Raw genomic sequence first — 14,472 nt, forward strand, 5'->3', positions numbered from 1 at the left:
TTTTTGATTTCTTCAGGTGACTTATAGAGAGTCGATGCCGGTTATGGACCCTTTGCGTATTATTGACCCCCTACAGAAAAACGTAAAATTAACACTCAAAGCAACCTTATTCCTATGAAAATTCACCGGGAGAACTTCGATCGCATTGTTAGTCAGCAGTTTCAGACAAAATATTTGGTTTTAGACGCATAAATACAGATATTTGACCAGTTTTGTAAATGAAACCACACAATGGGGTCCATAATACGCATTTCCAGGTGGGTCCATAATAGGCACGTCGGCAGCGAGCCGGATTACATGGGAATCAAAGGGAGGGTCTTTAATTCCAAAGGTATATTTCGCTGCAAAAATCGAATGTTTTTGTGTGTTTCATAAGCGTATGAAGTAAAGACATTGAACTTGTTGTTAGACTCCGCAAATCGTATATCCGCCTGAGATATCATTGCGGAAAAGCGTCGAGAGTGAATTTCAGCTACTAAGGGATCCATTACTAGCATTGAAACCCTAGTAACTCGAGAGACCTTTCAAGTCGACTTCAGTTTTGTCGTCATAAGTAAAAAAAATGTGCTTCTTCTCTTCAAAGTGTTTAAGAAGAAATTCGCGACCTTCAAGAGTTTCCGGCAATACGCGAAAGTCTCCTTTATTTGCGATTTGGAAGGAAACCTTGATTTCCCTAATGGAGTTCAAGATCTCCATCAAGGCGGCACTCTTTGTTTCCGCACTTGACTCAAAGAGCCTGTGCTAGAGACTTCTTCGATTTGGTATTCGGAAAATTTGTCTAGAGTATCAAACTGATTGCTCATTTCGAATCAATTATCAACATTAACCATTTCACCCTTGGAATAAAGCGTACATTCCGGAGAAACGTCCTCTCTTCCATTTTTGCCACGTTTAGTGACAGGCTTAAATCCCACTTTTTTGGAAGGGAGTTGTTTGTGAATTCAGAGATTCGCCCTTCCTTTTGTTCGTGGTTGCAACCATGTTTAGTAAATAAACGAAAGAAGAAGAGAACTTCTCAGAAAGTTTTTTTTTCCCAAGACGTTGTCCAAGAAGTATTATCAATGCTAGCTTTCGCTAACTTCCAAGAGAAGACACAAACGCACAGCACGAAGGTTTTATGCGCACTGGTAATAATTATCATGTAGATAGATATTGACTTCTGATGAAAAGTATGTTTGCCAAAAATGAAATTAAAATCATTCATTGTGCAAAAACGATGTTTTGTTCAACCATTACAAAATAATCTTTCGACGAAATTTTCTGAAGTCATACGACCAAATGTCCTAAAGCCCGATACAGTGTATCCTAAAACTTCTGAACCATTATGTCACCATTTTTCGCAAAAAAAGTTTGTATACCGATGATAGCTAACTTTGGTAAACAGATGACTGTTGAGTGGCCCATTTTATCTTTAATTGATTTCGATGGCTAGATACGCAAATCAATTGACTGATCACGTTTCAGTACTACAATGGAATTGTAGGAGTGTTATGGCTAATATCAACTCATTGAATTTATTAATATCAGAAACTAACTGTGATATTTTTGCGTTATGTGAAACATGGTTGATTCCTGAATTGACGGTGGATTTGATTGATTTCAATATTCTTAGACAGGACCGAAGCGATGGCTACGGAGGGGTTTTAATTGGTATTAAGAAATGTCATTCCTTTTATAGAATTGGTGTTTCTAATAAATCCAAAATAGAAGTTATAGCATGTCATGTGAATATGAAAGGTAAGGAATTTTCTCTAGTTTCCTTTTATATACCTCCAAAAGTAACTTTTAGCTACAATGGTCTTGAAACAATACTTGATACCATTCCTGCGCCTTGGGTAATCGTTGGTGATTTTAATTGTCATAGTACTGCATGGGGTTCTGACCACGATGAGAAAAGAGCGATGCCAATCCATGACATGTTAGATTGTTACAATTTATGTATTCTGAATACAGGAAATGTAACAAGAATTGCAGGTCCACAAAAAAAGGATGCTGTTTTAGATTTATCATTCTGTTCATCTTCAATGGTTTATGATTGTTCATGGATAGTAATTGACAATCCGCATGGAAGTGATCATCTACCAATCGTTATTTCAATTCATAATGATAATCAAAGAATGAGGGAATATGTGAACATTGAATATGATTTAACTAAAAATATTGACTGGAAAAAATATAGTTCGATAATTTCAGAGGCTCTTGACAATCTGACAGATTTATGTTTAGAGGATGAATATGATTTTATTGTGAATTTGATTATAGATAGTGCTATTAAAGCTCAAAATGCCCTCCCCTTGGTTATGCGACCTTGCCGCGATGGGAGGGCATAATCCATTAGCCCATATGATGGAAACCAAAGGCGTAACCTGTAGTGGTGGTATCACATTTTGGCATTTTTTGCTTAAAGCCGCGTCATAATTCATATGGCATAGACGCAATAATATCTCGGATGTGATCCAACGGACATTCTGCGTCATTGATAGAATTGATGCCCATTTCAAATAACTAATCTATTCGAAGTGGACATTAATACTATTGGTGACGTTCAGTTTGCCTTTTGCTAACCAGAATGATCCGTAGCCACTCTTACTATTAGCTAGCTAAATACATCGTTATCGTAGGGACTACTTAGGAACTCTTAGGAAAATGAGTAATGACTAGTAGATTCACTGAGTAGAAATAAGTGGCGACAATCTTATTTTAATATGGTTTTTACATTGCCATAATAAGAAATACCTCTTTTGTAACAGCGGTATAAATAAACTAATTCCAGCTTCATTTTCGCAAAATTTACAAGTAGAAAGTAGGCGTTGTGAAGCATTGCATTTGCCACCGATAAGTGAATCTTTTAGGAGACTGTAATAGAAGCCTAAGGTAACTTTACTCTTCAATATTCACTATAAAAATGACTATGGTAAGTAAGACGCTGAGATCGATCATTAGGATACACTTGCTAGTTTCGAAAAATTGTTGAACAGACAAGGAAAGCGACTTTTTTCTTTAAGGATAGGGCAAACGCTCCCTTAGTGGAGGTAGCTCCAATAGTGGAGGTAGTGTGTTTTGACATGTTTCGCACTAATTTATGGCTATGTGATATTTTTCTATGATGTACGATGCGAAAATGATATAAGTTATCGAAAAATATTCATGAAATTTAACCGTTAAAGTATTTAAAACAATTATTTTGCTTAACATTTTTGCTCCTTTGCACCTATAGTGGTGCATCAGTACCCATAGTGGAGGGTCCCATAAGAAATCAATGGATTGCGCCACTAAAGGAACCATTCTTAAAACATACCTCCACTAAAGGAACAGTGTTCCTATTATTGGTGCAAGGCTTTTTACAGGGAAATTTTAAATGAATCGTGATTTTTATACATTTGAATGATAGAAGGATTTGAAATCTATCGACTGATACGTTAAAATCATATATTTGATGATTTTAACACTGCGTTTTAGCAGTTTTCCCTTAGGTGCACCACTAATGGTACATTTGCCCTATATGAACGTAATGACCAATAAATACTTTTAACAACAAAAAATGAAATTAACTAGAACTACTACTAAACAGCCTAATTTTGTTAAGACTTGACGACACTTGACATTTAAGACTCTAATCTTACGTAAAAGACAATAGTAATCAGAATAGCACTTGAATGACAAATTATTCAAAACCATTTCGACTAGACAGTATTAGTAATGCACTATTATTTCAAACAAATTCTACACTACTATTTCAAACAAATTCTAATGGAGCTGCTGATTTTCATAATGCTTCCTTTTCTCAGAAGCAAGGGAATATGGGTACTTTTCAAAAACTACCACGTCACAATACTAATAAAAAACAGTGTTCATGTGGGCGCCATTGCCTAGTCCGTCTGAGTATTGGTCCTGGTAGAGGGGAAACTTGGCAAAAGCCAGACCGAGGGTTCAGCCATGACAATTTAAGCTGTCAGGCAGCTCCAACTGAATACCACACAAAAAAAAAAAAAAAAAAAAAAAAAAAAAAAAAAAAAAAAAAAAAAAAAAAAAAAAAAAAAAAGATAGTGCTATTAAAGCTCAAAATAAACCGATTCCAAATAAAAAAAATAGTAAATCGCATACCAAATCCATGGTGGGATAAAGAATGCAATACTGTTGTAAAAGAAAAATCTGCTGCTTTTAAAGTTTATCGAAAAGTGCGTTCGAGACAATCTTATGAGAAATATATTTCACTTGAACGTAAGTATAAAAATTTAGTGAGAGCAAAGAAAAAATCATATAGGAGAAAGTTTGTTGGAGAATTATCACATGAGACCTCTATGACTGCTCTTTGGAAAGCTGCTAAAAATATGAGAAATAAATCTTCAGTTAATGAGGATAAAGAGTATTCACATGAATGGATCAAAAAGTTTTGTTTTGTTTTGTTTTGATACTTCTGAGGATAGTGTACCAATGTTCACAGTGATTGAGTTTTCATTAGCTCTTCTATCAGGAAGGAACAATTCTCCAGGGAAAGATGGTATAAAATTTGATCTATTAAAACATCTTCCAGATGTAGCTAAAAAAAGATTATTGAATTTATTTAATTGGTTCCTAGACCATAATGTTATTCCAAATGATTGGAGAAAAGTCAGGGTAATTGCGGTCCAAAAGCCGGGTAAGCCACCTTCTGATCATAACTCTTATCGTCCCATTTCTATGTTGTCATGTATACGAAAATAATGGAAAAAATGATTCTGAACCGTTTAGACAATTGGGCTGAATCAAATAAGTTGATTTCAGAAACACAATTTGGTTTTCGTAAAGGAAAAGGGACTACCGATTGTCTTGGTTTGTTGACAACTGAAATTGATATAGCGTTTGGTAGTAAACAACAAATGACCTCTGTCTTTCTAGATATAAAAGGGGCCTTTAATTCAGTTTCCCTTGGCATTCTTACTCAAAAATTGCATAGGAAAGGACTTTCTCCAAAACTCAATAATTTTGTGAATAATTTATTAAGGGAAAAGCACATGTATTTTTCTAGTGGCTCAATCTCAGAATACCGAGTAAGTTATATGGGTTTGCCTCAGGGCTCTTGCCTGAGTCCACTTCTGTATAACATATATGTGAGTGAGATTGATAATTGCTTGGCTGAAGGATGTACTCTCAGACAATTAGCTGATGATTGTGTTATTTCTGTAATAGGTAAAGATAGAGAAGATATGCAAGCTCCGCTTCAAGCTACATTAGATAGTTTGTCTTCATGGGCAACTGATTTAGGAATCGAATTTTCACCAGAAAAGACTGAAATGGTTGTTTTTTCTAAAAAACATCATCCAGCAAAATTTGAACTACAGCTATCAGGGAAAAAAATTAATCAATCTTTATCCTACAAATACTTGGGTATTTGATTAGATTCCAAGTGTACATGGAAAAAACATGTTCAATATATAAAATCTAAGTGTGAGCAAAGAATAAATTTTATCAGGTCCATTACTGGAAGTTGGTGGGGAGCTCATCCAGAAGACTTAATTAGGTTGTACAAGACAACGGTACGATCTGTGATAGAGTATGGAAGTTTTTGCTTTTATCCAGCTGCACGTACACATATCCTTGTTCTAGAAAGGATTCAGTATCGATGTCTTCGTTTAGCATTGGGATCTATGAATTCTACTCATACTAAAAGTTTGGAAGTCCTAGCGGGTGTTCCTCCTTTAATGATTAGGTTCTATGAGCTTGGGAGTCGGTTTCTAATTCGCAGTGAAATCATGAATCCTATTATCATTGCAAATTTTGACAAACTTCTGCAATTAATGGTAAGTCCAGACGAATGCCACTTTATTATTGGCACATATCTGAAGATATTTCACCTGCTATAATAGATTCAGAACAGCTCAATATAAATTTCCTTCAGTTAAACAACGATAAAGTTACATATGACATTCCTATGAAACAAGAAATAAATAATATTCCAGATTACTTGAGATCCAAAATAATACCTTCAATATTTTCATCGAAAAATGGAAGACTTTCTTCTGACAAATGTTTTTACACTGATGGCTCTAGCATAGATAATAGTGTAGGTTACGGTGTTTTCAATGAAAACGTTTCTACATATCATCAGCTTAAGAATCCATGTTCAGTATTTGTTGCGGAGTTGGCAGCGATATATAATGCTTTAATTATCATCCTTAATTTATCGGTTGGCAGCTATTACATATTTTCCGACAGTCTTAGCTCTATTGAAGCTTTAAAATCAATAAAACCACAAAATGCAACATATTTTATTATTGAAATAAGAAAACTATTGAATACATTAACAATGCGCTCTTTCAGCATCACTTTCATATGGATACCATCGCATTGCCTATTTTAGCCAAAAAAGGTGCCATAGTAGGTGAAATTTTTGAAAGAAAAATTGATTTTAGGGAGTTTTTTCAAACATGTCGTCGGAAAGCAATTGCTGAATGGCAAAGATCTTGGGATGAAGGATCTATGGGACGTTACTTATACGATCTTGCACCAATAATATCAAAAAAATCATGGTTTAAAGATTATAATCTGACTAGGGACTTTATTAAGGTTATTTCTAGACTAATGTCGAATCATTATGGATCTAAGGCTCACCTTAAGCGTATTGGTTTAAGTGATACTAATCATTGTGACTGTGGTGAGGGATTTGAAGATATAGAACACGTCGTTTGGGTTTGTTCTAAATATGAAGTAAAAAGACAAGAATTGATTGATTCCCTTCCTGTTTTATGGAAACCACCCAACGCAACAGTCCGCGATGCTCTGTTTTCTCGCAATCCCAATTTCCTAAATCCTATATATAAATTTCTAAAAGCTATTGACTTTCCTATCTAATTTTTGTCTTTAACAGTGAATTACTATTACCTGCGACTTGAGTGATTGACGGATGTCTTAAGCCATATATCAAACCGATTCCGTTTCCTCAAATTTTCCTCAAGCCACCATTTTGAACTGCACGACGCCTCCAATAATACCATTGAGCTGATCATCACCATCTCATCTGAGCAACTTCACAAATCCATTGAGAAGATGGAGTGACAAGAGAATCGTCCTACGTTGCATCCCAAGCCCCGAGTTTAGAACTTCTAACTTGTCGTGAAAGTATGACAAGATGTAGAAGCTAAACAAAATTAATACAAACATTGTATATAACATTATTGAATCGGCCCCTAATACTTTATGGTAAGGGCCTAAATAAAGATAGGTTTGAGGGTTTTATGCCTATAGGAGAAGAGATTTTTTTTTCACTCCTACAGGCTTTCCCTCATTCCAAAAAAAAAAGTCTAAATCATAAGGTGCGAATAAATTCGATAAGGACTGTTCATTTTATAAAGTGGACACTTTGTTTTTGCTATATCTTTTTTATTTATTGATAAAATCGAAATCGGTTTTCTGTGCATCGTTCAACTATTATTCTACAATACTATTAAAATATAAGATCTTAGAAAATGCTTTTCGTTGAAGAGCCAAATAATTTTTCCAAAAACTCCTAAGAAAAGCTGTTCGTCAAAGTTTAACATTATTTTTCGCAAAACAAAAATCCTAATTTTTATGAACAAATTGTATGTTTGTATCCTTTACTATTCTACAAAAGGTATAGCTTTTAAAAAAATCAACTATATTCCACCATTCTCTGACATTAAGTAACATTAGTGATGCACCCATTTATGGCCAAATTTGCTGATACACCATCCTTTCACTCCCAGCAAAAGAGGAAAGTAAAAAGCGTGTTCAAAACTGGTCTGGTTTACTAAATAAACTATATTTGTGCAAACGAGAGCCAAATCGTGCGTTTAAACCACAGTCCTAAGTACAAATTTTACTGTTTATGGTAGTTTTACTAAAAAGTCTCATACTTTTAAAATCGTGTATGCGTACACGATCGATCTGCAGCAAATTGTAAATGGTTTTCTCCAAAAATTTCAATTGGTAATCTCAGAATAACATATTACAAAAATAATAGGTGCAAAATGAAGTCGATTTTATTACAGCAGTGTTGCCAATTTTGATGATTGTCAATGTACTTTGAAAGGTCTTCTAAGAATAAAGCAATTGTGTATCTATTGTGCTTTAAATGTCACCTGGGGACTTAATAAGTAACTCTATGAATGCGTAAGTCATTTTTCATATTAATACTATATTAGGACTTCCGTCAGGACGTACTTTTAACCAAAAAATTCTACTCATACCGATCCCCTTCAATTTTAAAATGGTTTTCTCTAAAAATATAGGGGGAAAATGATGTTATTATATCTGTAAAATTGTTGTTCCAAAAATAACTTGATTTTTTCCATCAGGCTTCTAGTTGATGATACTTTTGAAGAACAAGCCCTTTTTGAAAATAAAAAATATAAATTGTCGAATTTTCCAGCCAATTTCTAACAATCATTGATTTTGATAACCTCCAAAAACCGACCGTTCTAATCGTTGTTCCATATTCGTGTGAAATTTAATTAATTTTGGAGAATTTTTATTATCACAACATTGTACAATACTAGTCAAACGATGTGCAGAAAACCGATTGAAATTTCATTGATAAATTAAAAAGATACAGCATGCACAAGGTGTCCACTTTATAAAATGAACAGTCCTTATTACGATTTGGAAGACAAATAATAACTAAGAAATAATAGCAAAACTGCATAACAACATAAGGAGACAGGTTTACTAATGCGCCGGCTACCAGACAACGCTCAATATTCATGTCATATCATTAAAAATAGGATGATGAATTTGACTGTTGAATAAAAGAAGATACAAAAAATCTACTTTCGAAAATTTTCGTTCATTATGGCGGAAACCTTTTCATGTATTTTTTATACAAAACAACAATTAAGAATCAAATTAAAATACAAAATGCTATAAACAACGGATCAAGATTTGAGCACCTTGATGTTTCGAGCAATGATTTTGTTTTGTTTCTGCGACACCCTAATGTTTAGTAGATTTTGTTGCTAGCGTTGCATTTCGCTCCGTCTATGCGAGAGGCCACCACAGTGAACGAAAGTCAACAAGTTTAGCTTTCATAAAACCAGCTGAGCTCGTTTTTTATTTCCTGCTCGCTGCATTGGGCAGTGTTAGAACAAGTCTGATTTCTGTTTTATTTACGTGTTTTGGTCTCACACATTCAGAATTGCGGTTATGCGGTTTATTTATATGTACTCGATTAGATATCTAACTATGATTATTCACTAAGTTCAAATGTACATGGCAGTTTGAATGCATTGGAAAGCTTAATCTGATACGGAATTCAATTCAAGAGCCAAAAGTGGATTTCGAACAAAAAGAGCGGTGAACTTCTCTTTGTATGAACTATAAAAAAATTGACTCTCATTGTGACTCATCACAGTTCAGTTAGCACCTAGGTCCACTTTCGTTTTCACCTTGCAACCTTTCTATGTAGTACATACCTGTTAATCAATAAGCGGAGGTGCTTAAGCATGCAATACATTGTCGTCGCACCGCTGACTGTTCTCCGTTCCGTATAAAGGACGAACTCACAAATCAGAAAAAAGGTTCGTCGCAAAAGTACCTACCTATCTACGATTTACTTTGGCTTCGGTGCAAGCAAACTGATTAATAATGAAAACAATTGAAATTCCTGTAACATGTGATGCGTAGAAACGGTTGACACGTTTCCGTTGAGCTTATACATTTAGGTATATGGATGCACGTATCTCTTGGTGCATTTCAATCGGTTGGGTTCATATACAATTAGGGAGCCGGATTCTATTCTTGGCACTTTTGATTCCCTTCGACAATGGGGGTTTTTGGAAGCTACTGAGCTCATAAAATATGCGTTATATTGAAGTGTTTCTTATTGCAAAGTTTCAGACGATTCGGCCGAGAAAAAAAACCCATGCCAAAGTGAATCATGGAAGTGCCCAAGTAGCTATGCACCCTTTACTGCCCTTCTACGCCTACTTGTCCCATGTTCTATGTCAACCTTATGGACCGCGGGACAAATAAGCGTAGAACGGCAGTATATGGAATCGTATAGCTCGGTCGTTGTGCAGTGTATGTCTAGATAGAATAACACAAATAATGTGGCGAAACTAAGCGCATTATAACTGTGACTTCATACTCAGTAGGTATCAGAATCTATTTGATGTGGTATGAATGGTGCGTTACTCATGGTTATCAGCTTATTTATTAGAAGCATTATGACGTTTCAAAATATGGAACAAATACGTTTTAATCATTTGCCTATAAAACTGTTAATTAAGGGGAAAATTTCACGAAATTTAAAGATTATCGTTAAATTCGCAGACTACAGTGGGACTTTATAAGAGCTGATTATATGTTTTACATGCTGGGTGTCGAATGCATTAGTAGAAATTACCGGGAAAGTGTGTGTTTAACAAACTCCCTTAAACTTCTCCATCTGAAGAGGAAATGTCATCAGCAAATGTTGTTCACTTGAATATACTAGGATTTTGCTCTACCGGCTTAGCCTACCGAAACATTTCATGGAATAAATCTTCGCATATTTGTTCTTTTGCCAGTTATTTGCTCAGTGTTGATTTTCTACTCTTATACTAATATTTGTCTATTTTGCCAGCCATTTCAATTTTCAAAAAAAAAAAAAAATGAAAATGTTGTGAATTAGAGTCCAAACGTTACTTCAGGATTTTTATCAGGAGCTTACTTACTGATATGTCCTGTTTGTTTTTCTAAGACTATACTAAGGAAATTCTCCAGAAATTCCGAAGATCATAACATTTCTCGAAAAATATCTTAGAGAAATTCTTGGAAGCAGAAATTTTGGAACAGGTAATGTAATAATTCTTTGTGTTCCCGCCCTCCATATTTACACATTTGAAGCTGGAAATAAGCTAGTCAACTTGTCATGGACAATTGAAGCAAAACATAAACTTAAACATAAACATAACTTAAATCTTGTGGATTCCTATCGGAGAAATTTTGTTTCGAGGATTCTGTGCATAAGTCGAAGGTTCCTGAAAACAACCAGAATTATTCCAGTCATAAGACTTCTAAGAATTTCTATCGAAACTTTGGTCTCAAGAAATTTTACAAAGCTCCAGTGAAATGGAGGAATTTTCAATAAGATTTCGATTACTTCTAGAGGTACCCTGTAGTATTTCTAAAGATCCTGGGGTTTAACAACAGAATACTTAAAATTACTAATAGAATCAAATAACAGCAGAGTATTAAGGACGCGGTATCTGGAAATTACTGATGTATGCACTAGAAAGGCTTATAGCCCGATCCTGTAAAAGTTTTGCAATTTCAAATGAATGCTTACAGTTCCATGTGCTTTGAATAGCCAAAAATCTTATCAAATCAGAATAATTGTGGCGATTTATCTTATCACTAGTTACTTCAACAGGGATGCACTTATCGCCATCCTAGAATAGCGTCACCTTCTAATTCATCAGACTCTTAGTGGGACTTGGATATATTTTGCCAGATACAGGGAATTCCTTATGAAACTTCTACATAATTGAATCCAAGGACAGGTAGGACATGTACTACGCACAAAAAACAGCTGGGTAGGACAGTCAAAGGATTGTCCTACCCACGACTTAACAAAAAAAAGAGATCAGCAGATAGCTTGAAAAATAAATTAAACTTGTTCTGGCAGCATGGGCGAATACGTACTGCAGAATCCGAACGAGAGTGAAGGCCCAAACGCAATGATAGCGGAACGGCAACGGAATGCGGAACCGGTTCGCCAGCATGAATTACACCATCTCGGTTGAGCTGTCAACGAATGAAAGTGAACGAACACTGAATCGACAAGCTGTGTTAGTTCGTACTGGCAAACCGGTTCCGTTTTCCGTTGCACCACTACACCAGGTCCGTCCCCGTTCGCCACATTTATTATTCATCTCATGACAAATAATTGGAGTGATGACATAATGTCGATCCGAAGTAATCCAGCTCCTTTATTAAAAATCAGGCACTTCAAACCCCAAATATCATGTGCGCATTGCATATGAGTAGATTAGTGACTGCATAAAACTTCATGTTATAGTGAACCCTCTTTCAAGACTTTTGCGCGTATAAACACATGAATACAACCTATACTGCCATGTGTATCCATTTCTGGGAATTCCTATTCTGATTAGAAAACTATGCCACATACGTAAAATATTACTGATTTGATTCAGAAAGAAGAATACAAATCGTTCGTATGAGCTTTTCTGAAGTGAAAAGTGAAATTTCCATTATATAAAATACGGCATACCATCATGGGCTGGTCATATTGTGTGAGCGTATTTAGGAAATGATGCTTTATTTAAAACATATGAGAATTCATTCATGTTAAAGATATGTCAAATTGGTCATTGGCCGTTAAAAGTCATCATATTAGTGTAACTCTAATATTATCCTATGAACTCATATATAAAAAAAAGGATAAAAATACAAAAATCGACTTTTTTCAATTTTTTGCCGATGACAGATTTTTTAATATTCCGCAAGCTTTTTTAGACTATCAAGGCTAACTTTTAGTGAAAAAAGATAGGAGGTTCATGCAAGTTCAATAGTATGTGTGTTTCAGCACACCGTGCGGCATAAGATTGATGGAATGTGCGCCACGATAGTTTAGCTTTTATAATTTCTGCGTTCATTAGTTATATTTCGATTGTTAATCGCTCCAAGTGTAAACTTTTTCTTCAAAGCTGCTAATCAAGTGAATTACAGAGTGCTTTGCGAAGACCCAAGCAGTCCGATTCATTTTCGCGCGCTCGGAGTGTTTTTCGCTGGCGTCGTTCGCTTGGTTAGTGCTTTGCGAAGACCCAAGCAGTCCGATTCATTGTCGCGCGCTCGGAGTGTTTTTTGCTGGCGTCGTTCCCTTGGTTAGTGCTTTGCGAAGACCCAAGCAGTCCGATTCATTTTCGCGCGCTCGGAGTGTTTTTTCGGTGGCTTCGTGCGCTTGCTTAGTGCTTTGCGAAGACCCAAGCAGTCCGATTCATTTTCGCGCGCTCGGAGTGTTTTTCGCTGGCGTCGTTCGCTTGGTTAGTGCTTTGCGAAGACCCAAGCAGTCCGATTCATTGTCGCGCGCTCGGAGTGTTTTTTGCTGGCGTCGTTCGCTTGATTAGTGCTTTGCGAAGACCCAAGCAGTCCGATTCATTTTCGCGCGCTCGGAGTGTTTTTTCGGTGGCTTCGTTCGCTTGCTTAGTGCTTTGCGAAGACCCAAGCATTCCGATTCATTTTCGCGCACTCGGAGTGTTTTTTGCTGGCGTCGTTCGCTTGGTTAATGCTTTGCGAAGACCCGAGCAGTCCGATTCATTTTCGCGCGCCATCGGGGTTATTTTATATTCCAGCTTGTACGTGTTGACGCTGCGATTGTAACTGTTCAGTCGAGGATGGATTACCAATTGGTGAGCTCGTTTCATGCTTCTAATAACACATTTGTATCATAACATGTATTTTTTTATGAATTTGTTGAACAAACTATGAATAGTTCGTCACTTTAAGTGTTGACATAAGCGCTTATTCATGTTTTATAAATTTTCGAGATTCAAACCTTTGAATAGTTCGATGTTTAAGATGTCGACGCATTGATAGATAATTTTCAAACAGAGGTTACATGAATCGCATCACTTACCAAGGTGAATCCTGATCATGTAGCTTTTAAGCCCTTCCACTAACAAAACTCCTTCCCATGGCAACCATGAAGATGCAGAGGTATACTCGGTCTTTAGTAACAATGGATGTCACACTAACATTCCTTCCCTTCCCCGATGACCGTAAGGACGTGGCCGGCGCCGTTATTGACATTACTAATTTCAGAGTCCTCGAAAATGTACATTGAAGATGATATGCTACTCCCAAGCTACATCTGTTGGTTCCCTGTACAATTTCGATGATTCTTGTCAATCACGGAGTAGCAACTACGAATTGTACGGTCATCAATGCTCATGCTCATGCTCAAAGCTGCTAATCAAGTGAATTACATATTATAGGGTAGATGTACCAATAGTGGAGGTACTAAGCACGATTGAACTTCATTTAACTGCCTGAATTCAAGAAGCGCAATTAATGTACATGTTTAGATTGTAACGGGAAGTAACGACTAGTGATCTTTTATAGAGAGATAAGCGGAAGTAAAATGGAATCATTTGGCAATATACCAGCAGTGCTGATTTTGCTCGGCGTCGAGAATAATATTGTAACACGGATATGACTTCCTCATTGCTGAAAAGTGTATTTTATTTTGTTATAGATCTTTGAGCTACATTTCCAAACTAAAAACAGCAGAAACAATCAACAACTAAAAATCGCATTGACAAAAATTTTAAAAAGGAAAATATTTCAAAATTTTTGCATCATGCAAAACAACTTTCACCGAAATAATTTCAAGCGGATTACATTACTCCTCAAGAAAAGTTCATAACAAACAAAACGCATGTTCGTTTGGCTCACGCTTTGACAGCTCTCGCTGCTCGATTGGCTCTCACTTTGACATAAATGTGAGCTTCCGCGAATCTCTCTTATAAAGGATTA

General features: G+C 35.9%; 1 protein-coding gene across 2 annotated transcripts in view; it reads left to right on the forward strand.

The window, feature by feature from the left end:
- The window catches only part of LOC5565019 (ATP-binding cassette sub-family A member 1), a 60,786-nt gene that overhangs the window by 6,338 nt on the left and 39,976 nt on the right, over positions 1-14,472 (forward strand). Inside the window, exon 1 of one of the 2 annotated variants that reach the window (XM_021853018.1) lies at positions 13,317-13,346. The exons of the other annotated variant lie outside the window; for it this stretch is intronic. Within the exon in view, the coding sequence (XP_021708710.1) occupies positions 13,332-13,346 (15 nt within the window). The 5' untranslated portion in view covers positions 13,317-13,331. Of the gene's footprint in view, positions 1-13,316; positions 13,347-14,472 lie in introns of those variants that run through there. 2 annotated transcript variants of the gene reach the window in all.

Source organism: Aedes aegypti, chromosome 3 (assembly GCF_002204515.2).
Source record: "Aedes aegypti strain LVP_AGWG chromosome 3, AaegL5.0 Primary Assembly, whole genome shotgun sequence".
Lineage (NCBI taxonomy): Eukaryota > Metazoa > Arthropoda > Insecta > Diptera > Culicidae > Aedes > Aedes aegypti.